The following is a 23,387-nucleotide window of genomic DNA, read 5'->3' on the forward strand; positions in this document are numbered from 1 at the left end:
AGCTCATGAATTGGACTGTGAGTTCCTCTTCAGCCCAGCAATGTCGTTTTTCGTAGATCTTGGCGTGGAATTCTTGTCGCGTGACAGCGCCGAGGCCGGAATCTTTTTTCCACATTGTGGATGAGCATTTGTGGCGTCTCATCGATCTGCAGCCTTCCTTTTTTCCTTTCGCTTTGCCTGGAAAGGCGATCCGCCCTGGGAGCTGGCTGGATTAGCAGTAATGGAGGGAAGGTCGGGCGGTTTTTGTATAACGCAGGCTGGGAATCGGCAGTTTAGTGCAGCGCAGGGAGCGGTGACTGAAGCATGGCAGCTGCTGCTCCCTGTGATTCGCCATCAGAAGGCGGCACGACCGTCGCTAGCGGAGGAGGGGGGGGGGGATTTTAATGGTGGAAATTATTTTCCACTGAATTGCTTAAAGGACCACTATAGTGCAAAAAGTAGGCAGTCTGACAGTAGTAAGATACCAGCCCGCCTCCCTAATCACTTGCACACTATTTTGTCAGTTAGGCTTTGGTTTCAAATGAAACTGGTCCTTATTCAGTTCACTTTTTCTCCAACATTACCTTTAAAGTGGACCTAAACTCAGAACTTCCTCTCTGCTCTAAAACATAAGCAACAGCATATTAACCTTTAAAGAAAAGCATTTCTTTGTTACAGCTGATCAAATCCTGCAATAAATCTGCAGTTTGTCTACTTCCTGCTTTCATGGAAACAGACATATTGTTAACATCCTGTGCTCTCAAATGAGCTTATCTGCTGTGGCAGTCAGCTGACACAGCTGATGAATCAAATTACAGCTTGTGATTAGACACAGATGAGGGGGAATTAGAAAGGCCAAACTCTCTAAGTACATACAGGGTGCCCTGTCCAGAGGAAGTGATGGTGTCCTGCGTCCTCCGGTACAGGAAGCAGCGACAACCTCGTTCCCCCTCCAGCGCTGGAAGCAGTGGCGTTGTCCTGCGTCCCCCCTCCGGCACAGGAAGTAGTGGCATCCTGCGTTCCCCCTCCGGAACAGGAAGCGGCAGCGTTGTCCTGTGTTCCCTCTCTCCGGCGCAGGAAGCAGTGGCGTTATCCTGCGTTCCCCCTCTGGCGCAGGAAGCAGCGGCGTTGTCCCGCGTTCCCTCTCCGGCGCAGGAAGCAGCAGCGTTGTCCTGCGTTCCCCCTCTGGCGCAGGAAGCAGCGGCGTTGTCCCGCGTTCCCTCTCCGGCGCAGGAAGCAGCAGCATTGTCCTGCGTTCCCTCTCTCCGGCGCAGGAAGCAGTGGCGTTATCCTGCGTTCCCCCTCTGGCGCAGGAAGCAGCGGCGTTGTCCCGCGTTCCCTCTCCGGCGCAGGAAGCAGCAGCGTTGTCCTGCGTTCCCCCTCTGGCGCAGAAAGCAGCGGCGTTGTCCCGCGTTCCCTCTCCGGCGCAGGAAGCAGCGGCGTTGTCCTGCGTTTCCCTCCGGTACAGGAAGCAGCGGCGTTGTCCTGCGTTCCCTCTCCGGCGCAGGAAGCAGTGGCGTTGTCCTGCGTTCCCCCTCCAGCGCAGGAAGCAGTGGCGTTGTCCTGCGTTCCCCCTCCGGCACAGGAAGCAGCGGCGTATTCCTGCGTTTCCCCTCCGGCGCAGGAAGCAGTGGCATTGTCCTGCGTTTCCCCTCTGGTGCAGGAAGCAGCAGCATTGTCCTGCGTTTCCCCTCTGGCGCAGGAAGCAGCGGCGTTGTCCAGCGTTCCCTCTCCGGCGCAGGAAGCAGTGGCATTGTCCTGCGTTTCCCCTCTGGCGCAGGAAGCAGCAGCGTTGTCCTGCGTTTCCCCTCTGGCGCAGGAAGCAGCGGCGTTGTCCCGCGTTCTCTCTCCGGCGCAGGAAGCAGCAGCATTGTCCTGCGTTTCCCCTCTGGCGCAGGAAGCAGCGGCGTTGTCCCGCGTTCTCTCTCCGGCGCAGGAAGCAGCAGCATTGTCCTGCGTTTCCCCTCTGGCGCAGGAAGCAGCGGCGTTGTCCCGCATTCTCTCTCCGGCGCAGGAAGCAGCAGCATTGTCCTGCGTTTCCCCTCTGGCGCAGGAAGCAGCGGCGTTGTCCCGCGTTCTCTCTCCGGCGCAGGAAGCAGCAGCATTGTCCTGCGTTTCCCCTCTGGCGCAGGAAGCAGCGGCGTTGTCCCGCGTTCCCTCTCCGGCGCAGGAAGCAGTGGCGTTGTCCTGCGTTCCCCCTCTGGCACAGGAAGCAGCAGCATTGTCCTGCGTTCCCTCTCCGGCGCAGGAAGCAGCGGCGTTGTCCCGCGTTCCCTCTCCGGTACAGGAAGCAGCGGCGTTGTCCTGCGTTCCCCCTCCAGCGCAGGAAGCGGCGGTGTTGTCCTGCGTTCCCCCTCCGGCACAGGAAGCAGCAGTGTCCTCGTTCCCCCTCCAGCGCAGGAAGCAGCGGCCTGGAGACGGGTTTGGCATACTGTAGCATACACAGGGGCAGAGGTGGAGAAGGGGTCTTTGATCTTTGCCCGCAGAATTCCCAAAGAAAATGTGTGAATGCCGCCACTGGGAGAGTCTAGTAATGAAACCAGCAGGACGCGATCGCTTTCCAAAGGCCGCCTTTTTGAGCCCGCGGCCACCGCCAGGAGGGGGAACAAAGGCAGCGAATAAAGGTGGGGAAAAAACGTTGTTTCAGCTCTTCAGCAAATCCTTTCAGCTCTTCAGAGAAGCTAAGCTGCCTGCCACAATACGGTCATCTCCAACGCCAAACAGAGGGGCAGAAAACCAACGTCCCCCTCAGAGAGAACTCAGGTCCCCTCAGAGTGCCAAGTGCTGTCGCCAAGCAACCGAATACTGACATTTTACTCCCGCCAAATGTGAGAATATTATGTGTACAGAGAGGGCTAACCTACCCCTCCTTCACACTTACCTCACACTATGTGTACAGAGGGGGACGGGGGGACTCCACACCAACCTACCCCTCCATCACACTTACCTCACACTATGTGTACAGAGAGGGCTGGGGGACCTGCCAACCTACCCCTCCATCACACTTACCTCACACTATGTGTACAGAGGGGGACGGGGGGACTCCACACCAACCTACCCCTCCATCACACTTACCTCACACTATGTGTACAGAGAGGGCTGGGGGGACCTGCCAACCTACCCCTCCATCACACTTACCTCACACTATGTGTACAGAGGGGGACGGGGGGACTCCACACCAACCTACCCCTCCATCACACTTACCTCACACTATGTGTACAGAGAGGGCGGGGGGGTTCCATGCCAACCTACCCCTCCTTCACACTTACCTCACACTGTGTGTACAGGGGGGGGGGGGGGACTCCATGCCAACCTACCCCTCCTTCACACTTACCTCACACTGTGTGTACAGAGGGGGGCGGAGGGACTCCACACCAACCTACCCCTCCATCATACTTACCTCACACTATTTGTACAGAGAGGGTGGGGGACTCCATGCCAACCTACCCCTCCTTCACACTTACCTCACACTGTGTGTACAGAGGGGGACGGGGGGACTCCACACCAACCTACCCCTCCATCACACTTACCTCACACTATGTGTACAGAGAGGGCGGGGGGACTCCATGCCAACCTACCCCTCCTTCACACTTACCTCACACTGTGTGTACGGAGTGGGGGGCGGGGGGACTCCATGCCAACCTACCCCTCCTTCACACTTACCTCACACTATGTGTACAGAGAGGGCTGGGGGGACTCGCCAAGCTACTCCTCCATCACACTTAAGGTGGCCATACATCAGAAGATTATGGGCAGATTCGACCAAGAGACAAATTTATCTCTAATCGAATCTGATTAGAGATAAATTTGTCTCTTGGTGCAATCTGCCCATACACTACAGGTCGATTCCCGTCCGATTTCAGCATGACGCCGCTGCGTCCACCCAGCCGCTGCCCCCAAAATGTATAAATGTATGTAGTGTGTGCATTTATACATTACCTGTCCTGTAGCAGCTTCTTGCCGGGTAACAGCCACATACACGCTAGCGGCGCTTATCGTGTGACGTCAGCCGCTATGCGCCTTCCTGACGTCCGAGTGCTGCCGGTGTGTATGCGGAACCTGGCGAGATGGATGGAAACCGCGTGGAGGCTGACACAAGACAGGTAATGTATAAATGCACTACACTACATACATTTATACATTACCTGTCCTGTAGCAGATTCCGCATGGTGTCCGTCCATCTCGCCGGGTAACAGCCGCATACATGCCGGTGGCGCATAGCGTCTGACGTCAGATGCAATGCGCCACCGGTGTGTATGCGGAACCTGGCGAGATGCATGGAAACCGCGTGGAGGCTGACACCGGACAGGTAATGTATAAATGCACTACACACTGCATACATTTATACATTGCAGTGGGGGTTTCGTCGTCTCGTCGCTCGTTTGCAATTCGGCCACCGCACACCCGACCAACCAACTTCGGCCCGACATCTTCCAGCATGCGCGACTGACCATGCGGCCAATTTCTGTCTCGAAATTGGTCGCTTTGTTGGTCGGGCATGCACTTGGCAGCACCAATTTTCATCCAATTCGATTATAATAATCGAATTGGATGGTCGAATGGTTAGTTGGTCGGCTAATGTATGGCCCGCTTTACCTCACACATAGGGCTTGATTCACTAAACCGTAATAACTCAAATATCACACCTTATCAAAGATATCACACCTTATCACAGATATTACACCTTATCAAAGATATCACACCTCATCAAATATATCACACCTTATGAAAAGATATCATGCCTTATCAAAGATATCACACCTTATAAAATATATCACACCTTATGAAAAGATATCACACCTTATCAAAGTTATCACATCTTATCAAAGATATCACACCTTATCAAAGATATTACGCCTTATCAAATATATCACACCTTATGAAAAGCTATCACACCTTATCACATGTATTACACGTTATCAGAGATATCACATCTTATCAAAGATATCACACCTTATGAAAAGATTTTCTTGGAAATTATGTAAAATTCAATTTTTGAGTAAAAATTCCCTTGAAAATCATTTTGTAACAAGATTATGATTTTTTGCATTTGAGCAATTTTTCGCTTTAAAAGGTGTGATTTTTCATATGCTTTAAAAAAATGTTGCTACTTTTAGCTTTAGAAGTTAATTTGCTCTTAAAGGGAACCTGAAGCGGGTAAAATTATTTAACTGAAATGCATGATGTAGCTGCAAATGAATATTACATACTAACCTCGCCGTCAGTTCCTCTCAGAAGCTCACCATTTTCTTCCTACACTGATCCCTTCCAGTTCTGACAAGATTTTGTCAGAATTGAAATATACCAGTTGCTGTCAGTTATTTATCAGCTGCTGTCAGTTACAACTGAATGTTTCCCTATGGCTCAAGTGGGTGATATTACAGTTGAACAGTGTGCTGACCCGGAAGCTGTTATGGGTAATGGCCATTTAATATGCAGGACGGAGAATTCCATTGATCACAGTGGACATACAGGACGCAGGAGAGGAGAAAGGGGTTGATGAGGGGACTACACAGGAGGTAAGTATGATGTGTGTACGGTTATTTTTACTTTAAATTTTCAGTTCAGGTTCTCTTTAACTCATGAATCGAAATTTAGGTGAAAATGCTGACAATTTTGGCAAGAAAATTATTATTTTTTTGCGAAAATTCACATTATGGAAAAAAATTGTATTTTCGCAAATAAACTTCCAAAGTTGAAAATAGCATTTTTGATGCAAAAAAGACTTTGGCAAAAATTTGCAATCAGCACTGGTTTGCTGCACATCTACTGAAAGTCAATGGACAATCGCAGTTCTGCTAAAATTCGCATGTGTGGAAGTGAATATGCTTCTTGCAGAATAAAGTCACGCAATGCATGTGGTTTCACACTGACTTTCATTATCCATGGTACAAAAAAAAAAAAAATCACTCTCGCAAATTTGCATAGGAACGCGACTTTCAATTTCCTGTTTCTGCTGTATTGCGTTTATGATTGCGTCTCTTGCATGTGATCTTTCACGTTCATTCCATGGTGAATGTGTTTTAATTATGAACGCTGGTGTCGTGCAGAAAACTGCAGGAAGCTGTGCAATTTAAAACTTGGGGGAAGGGGGGCATAAATGAATGCTAACAACAAACATGCATTTCCTGAGCAGCCAGTGCAGATGTGTGAGTTTTGCCTTCTGCAGCAAAACGCACAGGATTCAATCAGCAAGTGTATGATATAGTGAATTGTATGTGTAGTACGGATAAGGAATAGAACATTGGTAGTAAAGAATTGAGTCTCAGATTTTTATTTTCAGTTCTGCAGCTTTTTTTTTTAATAACATTACATTACTCTGTCACGTTTGCAGTTTTAAAAGCAAAGTCTTTTAAACTATAAAACAAAGTAGAAACAATGCCCCTTTGAACTTTCCTGCAGTAAAACCTCATCTCATGCTGTCTCTAAGGCCCCATTCACACCTAAAACCGCAAAACATTTTGCGGGAGTGATTTTTCCGCGATTAACGGACACTGCAGCGTTTTGGGAGCGATTGCGAATCGCTGCATGTCACACGTTTGCGGTTAACGCTAACCACAAATGCGGCAGTGAGAACACTGTCATAGGCTTACATGGGCTAGCGGTTTTTAAAAACCGCAAGCGTTTTGCGCTGAGCAGGAATCGCGCGATTTCCGCTCTAGTGCGAACAAGCCCTCACTGTTTCTTTTCTGTTAAAGAGCTTCGAAAAACTGGACTGTATTCCACCCAGTGAGTCAAAGAGCTCAGAGAAGATCTTTTGCATAGATAACAACTGAGGTTTGTTTAACTCTTCCTGTACTGGAAACAATATGAGAATGTAGTCTTTGCTACTAATATTCTATTCTCTCAGCAATGTGTTGTGTGGCTGGTGGCATAAGCTGCACTGAATACGGGCGATACAGAAGAGCGCTATGCCAGGCTGGACTCTGCAGGCCTTGTGTCTCTCTGGCGATGTGTTGTGTGGCTGGTGGCATAAGCTGCACTGAATACGGGCGATACAGAAGAACGATGCCAGGCTGGACTCTGCAGGCCTTGTGTCTCTCTGGCGATGTGTTGTGTGGCTGGTGGCATAAGCTGCACTGAATACAGGCGATACAGAAGAGCGATGCCAGTCTGGACTCTGCAGGCCTTGTGTCTCTCTGGCGATGTGTTGTGTGGCTGGTGGCGTAAGCTGCACTGAGTACAGGCGATACAGAAGAGCGATGCCAGTCTGGACTCTGCAGGCCTTGTGTCTCTCTGGCGATGTGTTGTGTGGCTGGTGGCATAAGCTGCACTGAATACGGGCGATACAGAAGAGCGATGCCAGGCTGGACTCTGCAGGCCTTGTGTCTCTCTGGCGATGTGTTGTGTGGCTGGTGGCATAAGCTGCACTGAGTACAGGCGATACAGAAGAGCGATGCCAGGCTGGACTCTGCAGGCCTTGTGTCTCTCTGGCGATGTGTTGTGTGGCTGGTGGCATAAGCTGCACTGAATACAGGCGATACAGAAGAGCGATTCCAGGCTGGACTCTGCAGGCCTTGCTTCTCTCCGGCGATGTGTTGTGTGGCTGGTGGCATAAGCTGCACTGCATACGGGCGATACAGAAGAGCGATGCCAGGCTGGACTCTGCAGGCCTTGTGTCTCTCCGGTGATGTGTTCTGTGGCTGGTGGCATAAGCTGCACTGAATACGGGCGATACAGAAGAGCGATGCCAGGCTGGACTCTGCAGGCCTTGTGTCTCTCCGGCGATGTGTTGTGTGGCTGGTGGCGTAAGCTGCACTGAATACTGGCGATACAGAAGAGCGATGCCAGTCTGGACTCTGCAGGCCTTGTGTCTCTCTGGCGATGTGTTCTGTGGCTGGTGGCATAAGCTGCACTGAATACGGGCGATACAGAAGAGCGATGCCAGGCTGGACTCTGCAGGCCTTGTGTCTCTCCGGCGATGTGTTGTGTGGCTGGTGGCATAAGCTGCACTGAATACGGGCGATACAGAAGAGCGATGCCAGGCTGGACTCTGCAGGCCTTGCTTCTCTCCGGTGATGTGTTGTGTGGCTGGTGGCATAAGCAGCACTGAATACTGGCGATACAGAAGAGCGATGCCAGGCTGGACTCTGGAAGCCTTGTGTCTCTCCGGCGATGTGTTGTGTAGCTGGCGGCATAAGCTGCACTGAATACGGGCGATACAGAAGAGCGATGCCAGGCTGGACTCTGCAGGCCTTGTGTCTCTCTGGCGATGTGTTGTGTGGCTGGTGGCGTAAGCTGCACTGAATACGGGCGATACAGAAGAGCGATGCCAGGCTGGACTCTGCAGGCCTTGTGTCTCTCCGGCGATGTGTTGTGTGGCTGGTGGCATAAGCTGCACTGAATACGGGCGATACAGAAGAACGATGCCAGGCTGGACTCTGCAGGCCTTGTGTCTCTCCGGCGATGTGTTGTGTGGCTGGTGGCATAAGCTGCACTGAATACTGGCGATACAGAAGAGCGATGTCAGGCTGGACTCTGCAGGCAGTGGCGTAGCTAAAGAGCTATGGGCCTCGGTGCAAGGTTTACATTGGGCCCCCCAAGCGCTCTATACACGACAATTGATACGGCACACCAAAACCTGCCAAGGACAACCACAGTGTCAGAGGTGCCAGAAGGGGATGGGGAACAGTGTGTGAATGATTACTACTAATAAAAGCATCTATAGAAGTGATTATTACCAGCACAGGACCAATAGAGAGCTAATACTGTGGTTGAGGGTGGGCCCCTCTGGCCCAAGGGCCCCGATGCGGTCGCTACCTCTGCACCCCCTATTGCTACGCCCCTGTCTGCAGGCCTTGTGTCTCTCCGGCGATGTGTTGTGTGGCTGGTGGCATAAGCTGCACTGAATACGGGCGATACAGAAGAGCGATGCCAGTCTGGACTCTGCAGGCCTTGTGTCTCTCCGGCGATGTGTTGTGTGGCTGGTGGCATAAGCTGCACTGAATACGGGCGATACAGAAGAGCGATGCCAGGCTGGACGCTGCAGGTCTTGCTTCTCTCCGGCGATGTGTTGTGTGGCTGGTGGCGTAAGACGCACTGAATACGGGCGATACAGAAGAGCGATGCCAGTCTGGACTCTGGAGGCCTTGTGTCTCTCCGGCGATGTGTTGTGTGGCTGGTGGCATAAGCTGCACTGAATATGGGCGATACAGAAGAGCGATGCCAGGCTGGACTCTGCAGGCCTTGTGTCTCTCCAGCGATGTGTTGTGTGGCTGGTGGCATAAGCTGCACTGAATACGGGCGATACAGAAGAGCGATGCCAGGCTGGACTCTGCAGGCCTTGCTTCTCTCCGGCGATGTGTTGTGTGGCTGGTGGCATAAGCTGCACTGAATACGGGCGATACAGAAGAGCGATGCCAGGCTGGACTCTGCAGGCCTTGTGTCTCTCCAGCGATGTGTTGTGTGGCTGGTGGCATAAGCTGCACTGAATACGGGCGATACAGAAGAGCGATGCCAGGCTGGACTCTGGATGCCTTGTGTCTCTCCGGTGATGTGTTCTGTGGCTGGTGGCATAAGCTGCACTGAATACGGGCGATACAGAAGAGCGATGCCAGGCTGGACTCTGCAGGCCTTGTGTCTCTCCAGCGATGTGTTGTGTGGCTGGTGGCATAAGCTGCACTGAATACGGGCGATACAGAAGAGCGATGCCAGGCTGGACTCTGCAGGCCTTGCTTCTCTCCGGTGATGTGTTGTGTGGCTGGTGGCATAAGCAGCACTGAATACTGGCGATACAGAAGAGCGATGCCAGGCTGGACTCTGGAGGCCTTGTGTCTCTCCGGCGATGTGTTGTGTAGCTGGCGGCATAAGCTGCACTGAATACGGGCGATACAGAAGAGCGATGCCAGGCTGGACTCTGCAGGCCTTGTGTCTCTCTGGCGATGTGTTGTGTGGCTGGTGGCGTAAGCTGCACTGAATACGGGCGATACAGAAGAACGATGCCAGGCTGGACTCTGCAGGCCTTGTGTCTCTCTGGCGATGTGTTGTGTGGCTGGTGGCATAAGCTGCACTGAATACTGGCGATACAGAAGAGCGATGCCAGGCTGGACTCTGCAGGCCTTGTGTCTCTCCGGCGATGTGTTGTGTGGCTGGTGGCGTAAGCTGCACTGAATACGGGCGATACAGAAGAGCGATGCCAGGCTGGACTCTGCAGGCCTTGTGTCTCTCTGGCGATGTGTTGTGTGGCTGGTGGCATAAGCTGCACTGAATACTGGCGATACAGAAGAGCGATGCCAGGCTGGACTCTGCAGGCCTTGTGTCTCTCCGGCGATGTGTTGTGTGGCTGGTGGCATAAGCTGCACTGAATACGGGTGATACAGAAGAGCGATGCCAGGCTGGACTCTGCAGGCCTTGTGTCTCTCTGGCGATGTGTTGTGTGGCTGGTGGCATAAGCTGCACTGAATACTGGCGATACAGAAGAGCGATGCCAGGCTGGACTCTGCAGGCCTTGTGTCTCTCCAGCGATGTGTTGTGTGGCTGGTGGCATAAGCTGCACTGAATACGGGCGATACAGAAGAGCGATGCCAGGCTGGACTCTGCAGGCCTTGTGTCTCTCCGGCGATGTGTTGTGTGGCTGGTGGCATAAGCTGCACTGAATACGGGCGATACAGAAGAGCGATGCCAGTCTGGGCTCTGCAGGCCTTATGTCTCTCTGGCGATGTGTTGTGTGGCTGGTGGCGTAAGCTGCACTGAGTACAGGCGATACAGAAGAGCGATGCCAGGCTGGACTCTGCAGGCCTTGTGTCTCTCCGGCGATGTGTTGTGTGGCTGGTGGCATAAGCTGCACTGAATACGGGCGATACAGAAGAGCGATGCCAGGCTGGACTCTGGATACAGTAGAGTTTAGGCTTTGTATGGGGATGAATATCTCTCTGTAGGTGTCTGAAGGGGGTCACAACAGCAGCTGAGTAGAAGGACAGGACTCCCCTCCTCCTAGATAAGCATGAAAGACCCCCTGTGTCCTGGGCATTAGCTCATTCCTGATTGGTCACACTCCGGATCTCTCTACTTCTGTCCAGTATTTATGAAACAATATCCCATCGGTTCAGGGGCTGGCGAGGTCTCCCCATCCGGGGTCATTACCAGAGACTCCAGCCCTGGTGTCACATTGTCACATACATGTCACATGTGTCACACACGGCAGTCATACACTACATGCCCATCACCCATACAAGTTGGCCAGAGCGCTCATTCCGAATCAGTGATTTCCTTATACCACGATCGTCAAAAAATGTGCTGTAAATTACTTTTCTCCTATGTTGTTGTCACTCACTTATAGTAGGCAGTAGAAATATGACAGGTTTTGGACTAGCCCATCTCCTCATGGGGGATTCTCAGGGTTTTCTATAATTTCAAAAGCACTTAGTGAAAGACAGTTGCTCAGTCCAGCTGCCAAAATAGCGTGCAAACAGGTAGGGGGATCAGCTGGCAACTTTGTATAGATCCTTTCCATGGAGTGCTTTTGTAAAGAATAAATTAAACACGGAGAATCCTCATGAAGAGATGGGCTAGTCAAAAACCTGTCAGTTCCGTCAGTTTTCTACTAACTACTGTAGATCGGAGTCCTGCCGCCCGCAGATAGGAAAGAACCTGTGTGTGCGCTGGAAGCTCTCATCACGCTCACTCGCTCAGCGTTCGTCAGTATTGGCCATGCGAGGCTTCGGAGGTCGGTGGAGGAGGAGAAGGCGTTTATTGAGCAGCCGCTACACTCCGGGGATTGCTCTGGACTTTGGCTTCCCTTAAATACAGCAAAGGGTCATGGGAGAAAGTTCCTGGCTCTGACAGATCTTCCCATATCCCAGCATGAACTCTGTGTCCATACATTGCTGGAGCGTCAGAAAGCCACACACCAGCAGATGATCCGAGAGGCCTCGTCCTGCTGGAGGCTGCACACAACTCTCCATATGTCTCCAAACTATGTATGATCTGACTGCTCATCCCAGAGAGCTTCTATAGCTGATCCACCAGCAACGCAAGCCAGAGCATTTCACAGGGTGGGGGAAGACTAGAAGGAGCCCTGTGAGGTTTTATGTGTGTCTGTGTCACTGTTGTGGAGATTCCACTTCCTGTGACTCTCACTAGCAAGACGTGGGGGCTACACAAGCCTTAAATCTAGTGATGAGCGTAATCAGCAAAATTACAATTACGCAAAATTTCGTGTAAATTTTCGCAATTGCACCTATACGTAATTACGATTTTCAAACTAAATTGATTTCGTAGTCATTCGTAATTTCGCATAAAAATTCACACAATTTCGCGTAATTTTGTGCTGACTTTGGAGGTTAAATGCAAATCCCCCATACATGCTATTGACCCCAAACTTGCTACCCATGTTAAAGGGAATATTGGGTACAAGGGGAAAAAAGAATTTTACTAATAGACCATATTGTTTTTGAGAAAATCGATTTAAAAAAATGCATAGAAAAAATAGTTTTTAAACTTGGAAAAATGACAGTTTAAAAAACTACAATGTCTTTTTGAAAAATGATTTTTCTGACTTGTACCCAATATTCTGCTTAGCATGTACCAAATTTTCGCGAAATTGAGCGAAAATTACTTCGAAAAATTACGCAAAATTATGAAATATTACTATTACATACGGAATCAATTACGATTGTCCCTGAAATGCCTGAACTATTCCTATTGAATACCTCCTGAACTATTTTCACCATATCGGTATAAAAACCTTCAGAGGACACCTGAAGTGGGAGGGATATCGAGCAGTGGGCGTAACTAGAGGGGAGCGGCCCCGAGAGGGGCCCAGAGCTGTGGGGGGCCCCCAACTACTGACCTTCCCTTCCCCCGATACAGGGGACTATACTGCACATCAGGTGTTCTGTGGCTACACCTGTCATAGGAGTGACGATCAAGAGGGTCACACTTGTTTTATGACCCTTGTGAGATGGCCCCGCCCCCAGACTGTGAGGGGCCCGAAGGGGAGGCGGGGGAAGGGTGGGAACAATGCGGGAGGGAGGGCATCAAAGTTTTTCTAAGGGGCTCCATGAATTGTTGTTATGCCACTGATATGGAGGCTGTTATATTTATTTCCCGTTAAACAATACCGGTTACCTGGCTGTCCTGCTGATCTCTTTGGCTGCATGAATTACACCAGAAACAAGCATGCAGCAAATCTTGTCGGGTCTGATAATAATGTCAGAAAAACCTAATCTGCTGCATGCTTGTTCAGGGGCTACGGCTAAATGTATTAGAGGCAGAGGATCAGCAGGACAGCCAGGCAATCTGCATTGTTTAAAAGGATATAAATATGGCCGCCTCCATATCGCTCTCAGTCCAGGTGTGCTTTAAGCACCCAACAAGCAAATCAGTACTTAAAGCAAAGCTGTAAGGATAAAAAGTTTAAAATCCAAATACTTACCTAAGTAGTGGGAAGTCTGTGGATGATCTGGAGTTTTCCCATGTCCTCCTTGTCCCCACCCCTGCTGGCCGGGCCCTATTCATGGCCACGCCCCCTCCGTGTACAAGAGCAGCCGTACTGCGCATGTGCCTGTACGTTCCATGCTTGTGAAGTAGCACAAAGCCACTCGTGTGACGAGGAAAAAAACGCTGACAGGCGATATTGGTGAATATGTTTAGATGGACCCAGCACTGGAATGGAGGGTGGAAGAAGATCAGAGAGGACTGGACTCTGGACTATTCCCGCTATCAGGTTGCTTTAAAATATGGCGGGAAGAATATTGAGGCCAATTCACTCTGGTTATCGTGGACAACAGCAGGGGTGTGGCGGCAGAATTCTCACCTGCTATCTCAACCGCTTCATTTGTGCTCAGTTCGTGTTACGCCAGGGTGGCAGCCTATGTGTATAGTACGGATACAATGCACAACCCTGGAGGCCTGGGACAGCTACACTTGGGGGTGGATGTGCGCCACTCTCTGGAATAAATCGCAAAGCATCAGCTGTTCAAAAAATGGTGGAACTGGCAAAGCCAGACACGTGTGGGAAATTTGGTATGACCATTATTGGCCTAGCATAAAGAAGGCCTTAATGTCCACTCTACACAATGATGAGGTGTTTGTACGTCCCTACGTACGCTGCAGAGCGGCCATCTTTGGTCAGGTGACCAGTGACAAGCCGCAATGGAGAGAAGAACACATGGATGGAAGCAATCCCCGGGAATCCAGCCAATCCCATTCACAGCAGCCCACATAAAATGCCATTGTTCCCGAAACCAGAAGTTCTCACAGAACCGCCTTGCATCTCCGAAGAAAAGACACAAATTGCTGAGGCCAGAGCCGAAGAAAGAGTAATCCCAGGAGACAATGTCCACGACAGATACCTTGATGAGATAACGAGGCCTGTGCTGAAAAAGGTCCAGGAGGAGCTGTCAGCAGAGGAACAATGGCCTCCTCATAACCTGGAGACGCGGAGGGCTGGAGGCCGGCCTGCAGATGACAGATCCTCTGCTCACCTCTTTCAGGTGCAGCATAAGAAGCAGATTGTGCTCAGCTATTATGATAGAAATACAAATCAGCATTCTGTTTCCTGAGCACAAAAGCAAATACCTCTGGGAAAACCAAAATTAGCCCCGGCCTTTATCCCTCGGTATAGTTGTGTCTCCAAGGATCGAACTTCTCAAAGCAGTATTTGTATCTAAACTAAAGGAAAAGATCCAAAGAGTAAGGTTTCCTTGTAAAAGTCTTCTTCAGACTCCCCTCCTGCCATGAAGACGGCCTAACGTCCAATCCAACCTGAATGATCGCAAATACCTTCTGTTTTAAGAAGGCAGACTTCTGATTTTCATATCATATTAGTAAGAGGGCTTTTTGGTCCATTGTAGCCCCTTTCACACTCCTAGGAGTTCTGGTTCACCATGAGTTTGCTGGGCAATCTGGAACTCTGGGTGTTTCAAGTCCTACCCCATAGAACCACATTAATCCATGCCATGCACTGATAAGGATTAACCAATCCGAAACAGTCTGTATGCATGTTGGATTATTGTGGCTCTGTACAATTAACAAGCTGACACATCACTGCATTCCAGCGGTTTTGGAGGTGTGGCTAGCTTACAGGGACAACAATGGGTGATTAGCATATTCAGCAGTGATGCATCGTTAGACACATCATATGCTCACTCCAACCTGAATTATCGCAAACGCTTCTGTTTTAATAAGGCAAACTTCTGTTTTGCATAATATTTTAGTAAGGAGGCTTTTTGGTCCGGTGCAGACCCCTTACACACTCCTGGGAGTTCTGGTTCACCCTCAGCTGCCTGGGTAGTCTGCAAATCTTGAAAGTTAGCCAGTTAATAATATCCTTGGTTCCGAAACTTTCTGCCATACGGCACAACAGGAAAACAAAATGTATTTTGACTAAAACAAATTGTATTACTCTATCAATTACAATTTTTTCAGATACAATGGGGCACTCTGTGTCTTGATACTTTCAAAACTAAAAGTACCACATTTCCGTAGAAAAATGCCGCATTTGTGAAGATGTATATACTATTTACTCATATACATTAGTGAAATAACATCCCACTCATCATGGATTGCACTGCCCTGCCTCTTGGATTATCGTGTGCAGCCCTAGGCCAACTGTAGGCCACCACACGTTTCGTAAATCAAAGTCCCCTTCATCAGGAATTCTGTTCTGAATTATTTACATCACAATCTTGAAGTATAAAAGTTTACTACTTACCTCACTAGTGAGAATCCTCCAGATAGTCCAGAAGCTTCCTGAATACTTCTCCAGCCCACTGATCCACCGCTGGGTATCCCTGTCACTATTTAACCTAGCAGATAAGACGGAGGAGAGGACAGCGAAGCTAAGGGGCCCAACAGTAAAGGGGGACACCAAAGAACCCCCAGTTATGGCCACCCCTTATATATATTTTTTTTTTTCAGTTTAGGTGTGCTTTAAAGGTATATGGAGGCTGCTATACTTATTTCCTTTTAAGCAATACCAGTTGCCTGGCTGTCCTGCTGATCTCTTTGACTGCAAGCCGTGTTTGTCTGAACTCGGCCATGGCAGACAATAATGACCGCCATGGCTGAGAATCGGGGGTCAGACTAGCGTGTGTACAGCGTCTGCACAACCATCACTAAAGATCCAGCATGTCAGATGTTAGCGATGCCCGAGGATTGCGAGATCGCATTGTTCTTGCCGCTCCCCTGGAAGCCACTCCCCCGGAAGCCGCTCCCCCGGAAGCCGCTCCCCCGGAAGCCGCTCCCCCGGAAGCCGCTCTCCTGGAAGCCGCTCCTTCGCAATCACTCGCTGTCCCTCCGTCCTACCCTCCCCCCGCATAGCAACAGGTGTGTTATTAGCCGGACGCCCACAAAGATCTAGGAGACGATTTGTGTCCTCATTGTGGCATTAATACCGTTACCCGTCTTGTGCCCATAGAAATGGCTCGATCTTCACTCAGCCCATTTCATTCAATCCCAGATTCCTACTGCAGAGGAAACCTCGTTAAAGGAGGGATATGGAGGCTGCCATATTTATTTCCTTTTAAGCAGTAGTAGATGCCTGGCAGTCCTGCTGATCCTTCGCCTCTAATACCTTTAGCCAAAGCCCCTGAACAAGCATGCAGATCAGGTGCTCTGTCTGAAGTGTGACTAGATTAGCTGCATGCTTGTTTCTGGTGTGATTCAGACACTACTGCAGCTAAAGAGACCAGCAGGGCTGCCAGGCAACTGGTATATTAACAGGAAATAAATATGGCAGCCTCCATATACCTCTTGCTTCAGGTTCCTTGTAAGCTCTGCTAAATATTCTTGGGGATCATTTTTTACGAAGTTTACTGGCGGATATGGTTATGTTTTAGGCGGTCGCATTGCAGCAATGCGCTCTGTGTGCTTTCAGTTGTTTCCAGTTTGCGATCATTATAGGTTATTATTCAGGGTAAGTATGGCAGCGAAAGCAGAAATGATGATCAGCAGAGCTTGTGAGTACGGCGCGATCCCTGCTCTCTGCAAACACAAACATGATGTATGTGATTTAATTATTAGGAGTTCCATGGTGAACAATGCTCAGCGCAGCTACGCATGGCCTCTCCTGTTCTGGGCCCCAGTGATGAGGTCATCATTAGCAGCAGCGAGAACCTGCCAGTCCTACAACTGCTGTATGTGCACAGAGTATGCCTTCACACCCCAGCATGGGAGGGAACCTGCCAGTCCTACAGCTGCTGTATGTGCACAGAGTATGCCTTCACACCCCAGCATAGGAGGGAACCTGCCAGTCCTACAGCTGCTCTGCACAGAGCATGCCTTCACACCCCAGCATGGGAGGGAACCTGCCAGTCCTACAGCTGCTCTGCACAGAGTATGCCTTCACACCCCAGCATGGGAGAGAACCTGCCAGTCCTACAGCTGCTCTGCACAGAGCATGCCTTCACACCCCAGCATGGGAGAGAACCTGCCAGTCCTACAGCTGCTCTGCACAGAGCATGCCTTCACACCCCAGCATGGGAGGGAACCTGCCAGTCCTACAGCTGCTCTGCACAGAGCATGCCTTCACACCCCAGCATGGGAGGGAACCTGCCAGTCCTACAGCTGCTCTGCACAGAGTATGCCTTCACACCCCAGCATGGGAGAGAACCTGCCAGTCCTACAGCTGCTCTGCACAGAGTATGCCTTCACACCCCAGCATGGGAGGGAACCTGCCAGTCCTACAGCTGCTCTGCACAGAGTATGCCTTCACACCCCAGCATGGGAGGGAACCTGCCAGTCCTACAGCTGCTCTGCACAGAGCATGCCTTCACACCCCAGCATGGGAGGGAGAGAACCTGCCAGTCCTACAGCTGCTCTGCACAGAGCATGCCTTCACACCCCAGCATGGGAGGGAACCTGCCAGTCCTACAGCTACTCTGCACAGAGCATGCCTTCACACCCCAGCATAGGAGGGAACCTGCCAGTCCTACTGCTGTTCTGCACAGAGCATGCCTTCACACCCCAGCATGGGAGGGAGGGAGGGAACCCGCCAGTCCCACAGCTGCTCTGCACAGAGCATGCCTTCAGGTAGCCCCAGTACAGGTAGCCTGGTATAGGTGCCCCCAGTATAGGTAGCCAGGTATAGGTGCCCCCAGTATAGGTAGCCAGGTATAGGTGCCCCTAGTATAGGTAGCCAGGTATAGGTGCCCCCAGTATAGGTAGCCAGGTATAGGTGCCCTCAGTATAGCTAGCCAGGTATAGGTGCCCTCAGTATAGGTAGCCAGCTACAGGTGCCCCCAGTATAGGTAGCCAGGTATAGGTGCCCCAGTATAGGTAGCCAGGTATAGGTGCCCCAGTATAGGTAGCCAGGTATAGGTGTCCCCAGTATAGGTAGCCAGGTATAGGTGCCCCAGTATAGGTAGCCAGGTATAGGTGCCCCTAGTATAGGTAGCCAGGTATAGGTGCCCCCAGTATAGGTAGCCAGATATAGGTGCCCCAGTATAGGTAGCCTGGTATAGGTGCCCCCAGTATAGGTAGCCGGGTATAGGTGCCCCCAGTATAGGTAGCCGGGTATAGGTGCCCCCAGTATAGGTAGCCAGGTATAGGTGCCCCAGTATAGGTAGCCAGGTATAGGTGCCCCAGTATAGGTAGCCAGGTATAGGTGCCCCCAGTATAGGTAGCCAGGTATAGGTGCCCCCAGTATAGGTAGCCAGGTATAGGTGCCCCCAGTATAGGTAGCCAGGTATAGGTGCCCCAGTATAGGTAGCCAGGTATAGGTGCCCCTAGTATAGGTAGCCAGGTATAGGTGCCCCCAGTATAGGTAGCCGGGTATAGGTGCCCCCAGTATAGGTAGCCGGGTATAGGTGCCCCCAGTATAGGTAGCCGGGTATAGGTGCCCCAGTATAGGTAGCCGGGTATAGGTGCCCCAGTATAGGTAGCCAGGTATAGGTGCCCCAGTATAGGTAGCCAGGTATAGGTGCCCCCAGTATAGGTAGCCAGGTATAGGTGCCCCCAGTATAGGTAGCCGGGTATAGGTGCCCCCAGTATAGGTAGCCGGGTATAGGTGCCCCCAGTATAGGTAGCCGGGTATAGGTGCCCCCAGTATAGGTAGCCGGGTATAGGTGCCCCCAGTATAGGTAGCCGGGTATAGGTGCCCCAGTATAGGTAGCCGGGTATAGGTGCCCCAGTATAGGTAGCCAGGTATAGGTGCCCCTAGTATAGGTAGCCAAGTCCTGTGGTGGGCCCGGCTGTCTCCATGCGGTGGGCTCCAGCTGTCTCCATGCGGTGGGCCCCGGCTGTCTCCCTGCAGTGGGCTCCGGCTGTCTCTATGCATTGGGCCCCGGTTGTCTCCATGCAGTGGGCCCCGGTTGTCTCCATGCAGTGGGCTCCGGCTGTCTCCATGTGGTGGTCTCCGTGTGGTGGGCCCTGGCTGTCTCCGTGTGGTGGGCCCCGACTGTCTCAGTGCGGTGGGCTCCGGCTGTCTCCATGCGGTGGGCCCCGGCTGTCTCCATGCGGTGGGCCCCGGCTGTCTCCGTGTGGTGGGCCCCGGCTGTCTCAGTGCGGTGGGCTCCGGCTGTCTCCATGCGGTGGGCCCCGGCTGTCTCCATGCGGTGGGCCCCGGCTGTCTCCGTGCGGTGAGCTCTGGCTGTCTCCGTGTGGTGGGCCCCAGCTGTCTCCGAGCGGTGGGCCCCGACTGTCTCAGTGCGGTGGGCTTCGGCTGTCTCCCTGTGGTGGGCCCTGGCTGTCTCCGTGTGGTGGGCCCTGGCTGTCTCCGTGCGGTGAGCTCTGGCTGTCTCCGTGTGGTGGGCCCCGGATGTCTCAGTGCGGTGGGCCCCGGCTGTCTCAGTGCGGTGGGCTTCGGCTGTCTCCATGCGGTGGGACCCGACTGTCTCAGTGCGGTGGGCTCCAGCTGTACGGATGCCACCCTCACGCTGTGCTGAGCTGCACCCCCCGCAGCTGGCACCAGGGAGGTAAGGCTCTCTCCTGCACCGATGCCAGCCGCTAATGAGGAAGTGATTTACAGGCATGCCAGATCCCAAGGAGCAGATCATGCTAATTAAGGTGACGGTTGTTCTTTAATTAAGCTGCGATTCCTCCCTGAAGCGGCTTTTCTCATGTAAATTCCCGGAGCTCGGCTGACAAAACATTTCTGTTTGGCCAGCGCTGCGCCCCTCATACTGGCATTGTCTGCAGGGTGGTGAGTGTACTGTCACTCCTCACCCCGTCCATGTCACGCTTCCCGCCAAACAACTCCCATCAGCCCCATCAAAACCTCATTACTTCTCCGGCCGGCGCTGGCAGACCTGTCTACATAAAGGGGCACCCCGACTCCAACACCTCACATTACACTGGCAATCAGCCTCTGCTGGCAGACCTGTCTACATAAAGGAGCACTCCGCCCCCAACACCTCACATTACACTGGTAACCAGCCTCTGCCGGCAGACCTGTCTACATAAAGGGGCACCCCGACTCCAACACCTCACATTACACTGGCAATCAGCCTCTGCCGGCAGACCTGTCTACATAAAGGGGCACCCCGCCTCCAACACCTCACATTACACTGGCAATCAGCCTCTGCCGGCAGACCTGTCTACATAAAGGGGCACCCCGCTCCCAACACCTCACATTACACTGGCAATCAGCCTCTGCTGGCAGACCTGTCTACATAAAGGGGCACCCCGCTCCCAACACCTCACATTACACTGGCAATCAGCGGACAGTGACTGGGGATGGTCAATGACATGCTAGGCAAAGTATGCAGCTTGCAAGTGGACCAATCAAACGCTATTGTGACATTCCTTCCCCAGACTGGAGCCCTCCTTCTACCAACCAACCCCCACCCATGTCTAACTTTACATAGGAACTTTACCAAAAGATAGTTGTGGGGGATAAATCAGTACATTGCACAGTGAGAAATGTAAAAACAGAAGAGAGTTAAAGAAATGAGATTGCTATTCGCTGTAAGATCTGTTCATGTTGTTTGATCCACCTTCAGCCCGCAGGTCATGATCTTTAGTGCTGGCAGGCAAGAAAAGCCAGACAGCGCCAACTGCCATTATCTGCAAACACGCCTACTAACAATGTGATAGGCTAAAAGGATGATTTCTATCTATCTATCTATCTATCTATCTATCTATCTGTCTGTCTGTCTGTCTGTCTGTCTGTCTGTCTATCTATACATCCATCTATCTGTCTGTCTATCTATCTATCTATCTATCTATCTATCTATCTATCTATCTATCTATCTATCTATCTATCTATCTATCTATCTGTCTGTCTGTCTGTCTGTCTGTCTGTCTGTCTGTCTGTCTGTCTGTCTGTCTATCTATCTATCTATCCGCACAGATCCTGCTTGCATGGCAGTTGTTTATAGCCATTTTTTCCCACAATGCAATAAGGTTCAAAGTCAGGAAACTGTCATAGCCATGGCCCTGACATCACACTGTGGGAGGGGTTTCCCCTCAATATCAGCCACACAGACGCCCCCTGATGCACTCTTAGATAAAAGGTAATGATTTCTCTTGGGAAAGGAGCTGTACAGCTGACAACACGTTCTGTTGCTATGCGGGGAGGCAGAGGGCCAACAGAGTGGTGCAGATGTGATGTCACACGGCGGGCGGGGCAATCGGCGAGAAGAGCGTTTTCAGCTGTTGGTTGAGCAAGTCGATGCGCCTGGGGCAGATCGCTTGGCGGGCGGCGGGCAAAGCCACCGTACATACCCAGGATTATCAGCCCCTGAACAAGCATGTCAATTAGACGTTTCTGATAAAAATCAGACAAGATTAGCCGCATGCTTGTTTCAGGGTTGTGATTCAGACACTACTGCAGCCAAAGAGATCAGCAGGACAGCCAGGCAACTGGTATTGTTTAGAAGGAAATAAATATGGCAGCCTCCATATACCTCTTACCTCAGGTTCCTTTTATCTGACACAACTTACCTTCCCCCAGAAGCGATGGACAGTACGCCAACAACAGCTCCCCCTGCTGGAAGTGCGGCGTTGCTGGGCTGAGAAAGCATTATAATGATTTTCCCCATTCCTCTTGTGTGTGATGAAACTGGTAATGATGTGTGCATTTTTCAGACGCAGCGTTTACATTCCTGTCTTGTTAGGGCCGCTGCTTGTTTAGCTGGGCCGCGCTGGGTGCCAGCAGCCAGTGTACTCTCAGCTATTTGTGGCGGGGCCTCTGTTTATTTTATTCTTAGCCTGTGGAATCCTTTGACAGGAAAAGCCTAAAACAGCAGCAGCTATTTATATAGTTGTGTGCAGAGTACACACACAGGATTGTGTCATTCGCAAACACGGCCGCCATGTTCCATGGGAACCCGGCCACATCCTGTTTCCATGGCGACGGCGTTTGCTGCGCTCGCACTTATCGGGCCGTGGTGTCTGGGCGCCAAGCATCCGACCGCAGCTGCACAATAAGCCGGGTGTGTGCTGGGTCGGCGGGAACGGAGGCGTTGCTCGTAGCAACCAATCAGGAATTTGCGCTCTGGCAGCCCCCCGGACTACAGGCTTGGCGGTCGGGCGTATCTGCTTTTATTATTAATGCTGAAATACTGAGGACGTCTCTTTCCTGACAGTCATAAAATCTATTCTCTGTAATAGAGGAAAAGCATTGAACTCATGTATCTCCCAAAGGCTTTGTGTTCACATCATAAATCGCAATCGCTGACGTCAACGTTTTGCGATTTTGTGCGCAATTTTTGATTGCAGGATTTGTATCAGCTGTAACAAAGTACTGATTTTCTGTAAAGGACAACTGTAAGGAGAGGTATATGGAAGCTGCCATATTTATTTCCTGTTAAACAATACCAGTTGCATGGCAGTCCTGCTGGTCTATTTGGCTGCAGTAGAGTCTGAATCACACACCAGAAACAAGCATTCAGCTAATCTTGTCAGATCTGACAATCATGTTAGAAACACCTGATCTGCTGTATGCTTGTTCAGGGGCTATGGCTAAAAGGTATTAGAGGCAGAGGATGAGCAGGATAGCCAGGCAACTGGTATTGCTTAAAAGAAAATAAATATGGCAGCCTACATGTCCCTCCCGTTACAGTTGTCCTTTAAAGGTTATTGCTTATCATTTACAGCAGAGAAGAAGTTCTGAGTTCAGGTCTGCTGTAAATGATACTGTACACACCGGCAGACTCACCAGTATCTCCACTATAAGTGTCAGAGTTGATCCACCGGTTCAAATCTGCCTGAATACACGATATTGGTCATTCAACATCGTTTTACGCCTCTTGGTTACAATTTTTCATACCAGTTGTCATGCGACACAGCGATATTTGTGAGACATTTTGAACAACATTTATCAGACGTGTGTACAAGGATTAACGTTAATTTGAGATGGGAGAACATGATGATTTTACTTCCCTGTGGCTTCTCCCAGCCCCGCTCTGATCCGCCGTACTATAGTGACGTCTGCAGGTGCAGTCCAAAGTCTTAACGAACTGCGCTAATGTGCGGATTTTAACCGGGTTGCCAGCAGCACAAAGGATGGGATGAGGAGGACGAGG

At 51.1% G+C, this 23,387-nt stretch overlaps 2 protein-coding genes across 2 annotated transcripts in view; one reads left to right on the forward strand and one right to left on the reverse strand.

Annotated features, from left to right (window-relative positions):
- Positions 1–23,387, forward strand: part of CDON (cell adhesion associated, oncogene regulated) — a 165,363-nt gene that overhangs the window by 10,410 nt on the left and 131,566 nt on the right. The gene's annotated exons all lie outside the window — the stretch shown is intronic.
- LOC137521852 (polysialoglycoprotein-like) lies at positions 1,069–2,409 on the reverse strand. The gene has a single exon (XM_068241660.1). The coding sequence runs from the start codon at positions 2,407–2,409 to the stop codon at positions 1,069–1,071; it is 1,341 nt and encodes a 446-aa protein (XP_068097761.1).

This window comes from Hyperolius riggenbachi, chromosome 6, assembly GCF_040937935.1.
Source record: "Hyperolius riggenbachi isolate aHypRig1 chromosome 6, aHypRig1.pri, whole genome shotgun sequence".
Classification (NCBI taxonomy): domain Eukaryota; kingdom Metazoa; phylum Chordata; class Amphibia; order Anura; family Hyperoliidae; genus Hyperolius; species Hyperolius riggenbachi.

Coding starts and splice junctions, on each gene's coding strand:
- LOC137521852 (XM_068241660.1), bottom strand. CDS start 2,409: ATGCCAAACCCGTCTCCAGGCCGCTGCTTCCTGCGCTGGAGGGGGAAC.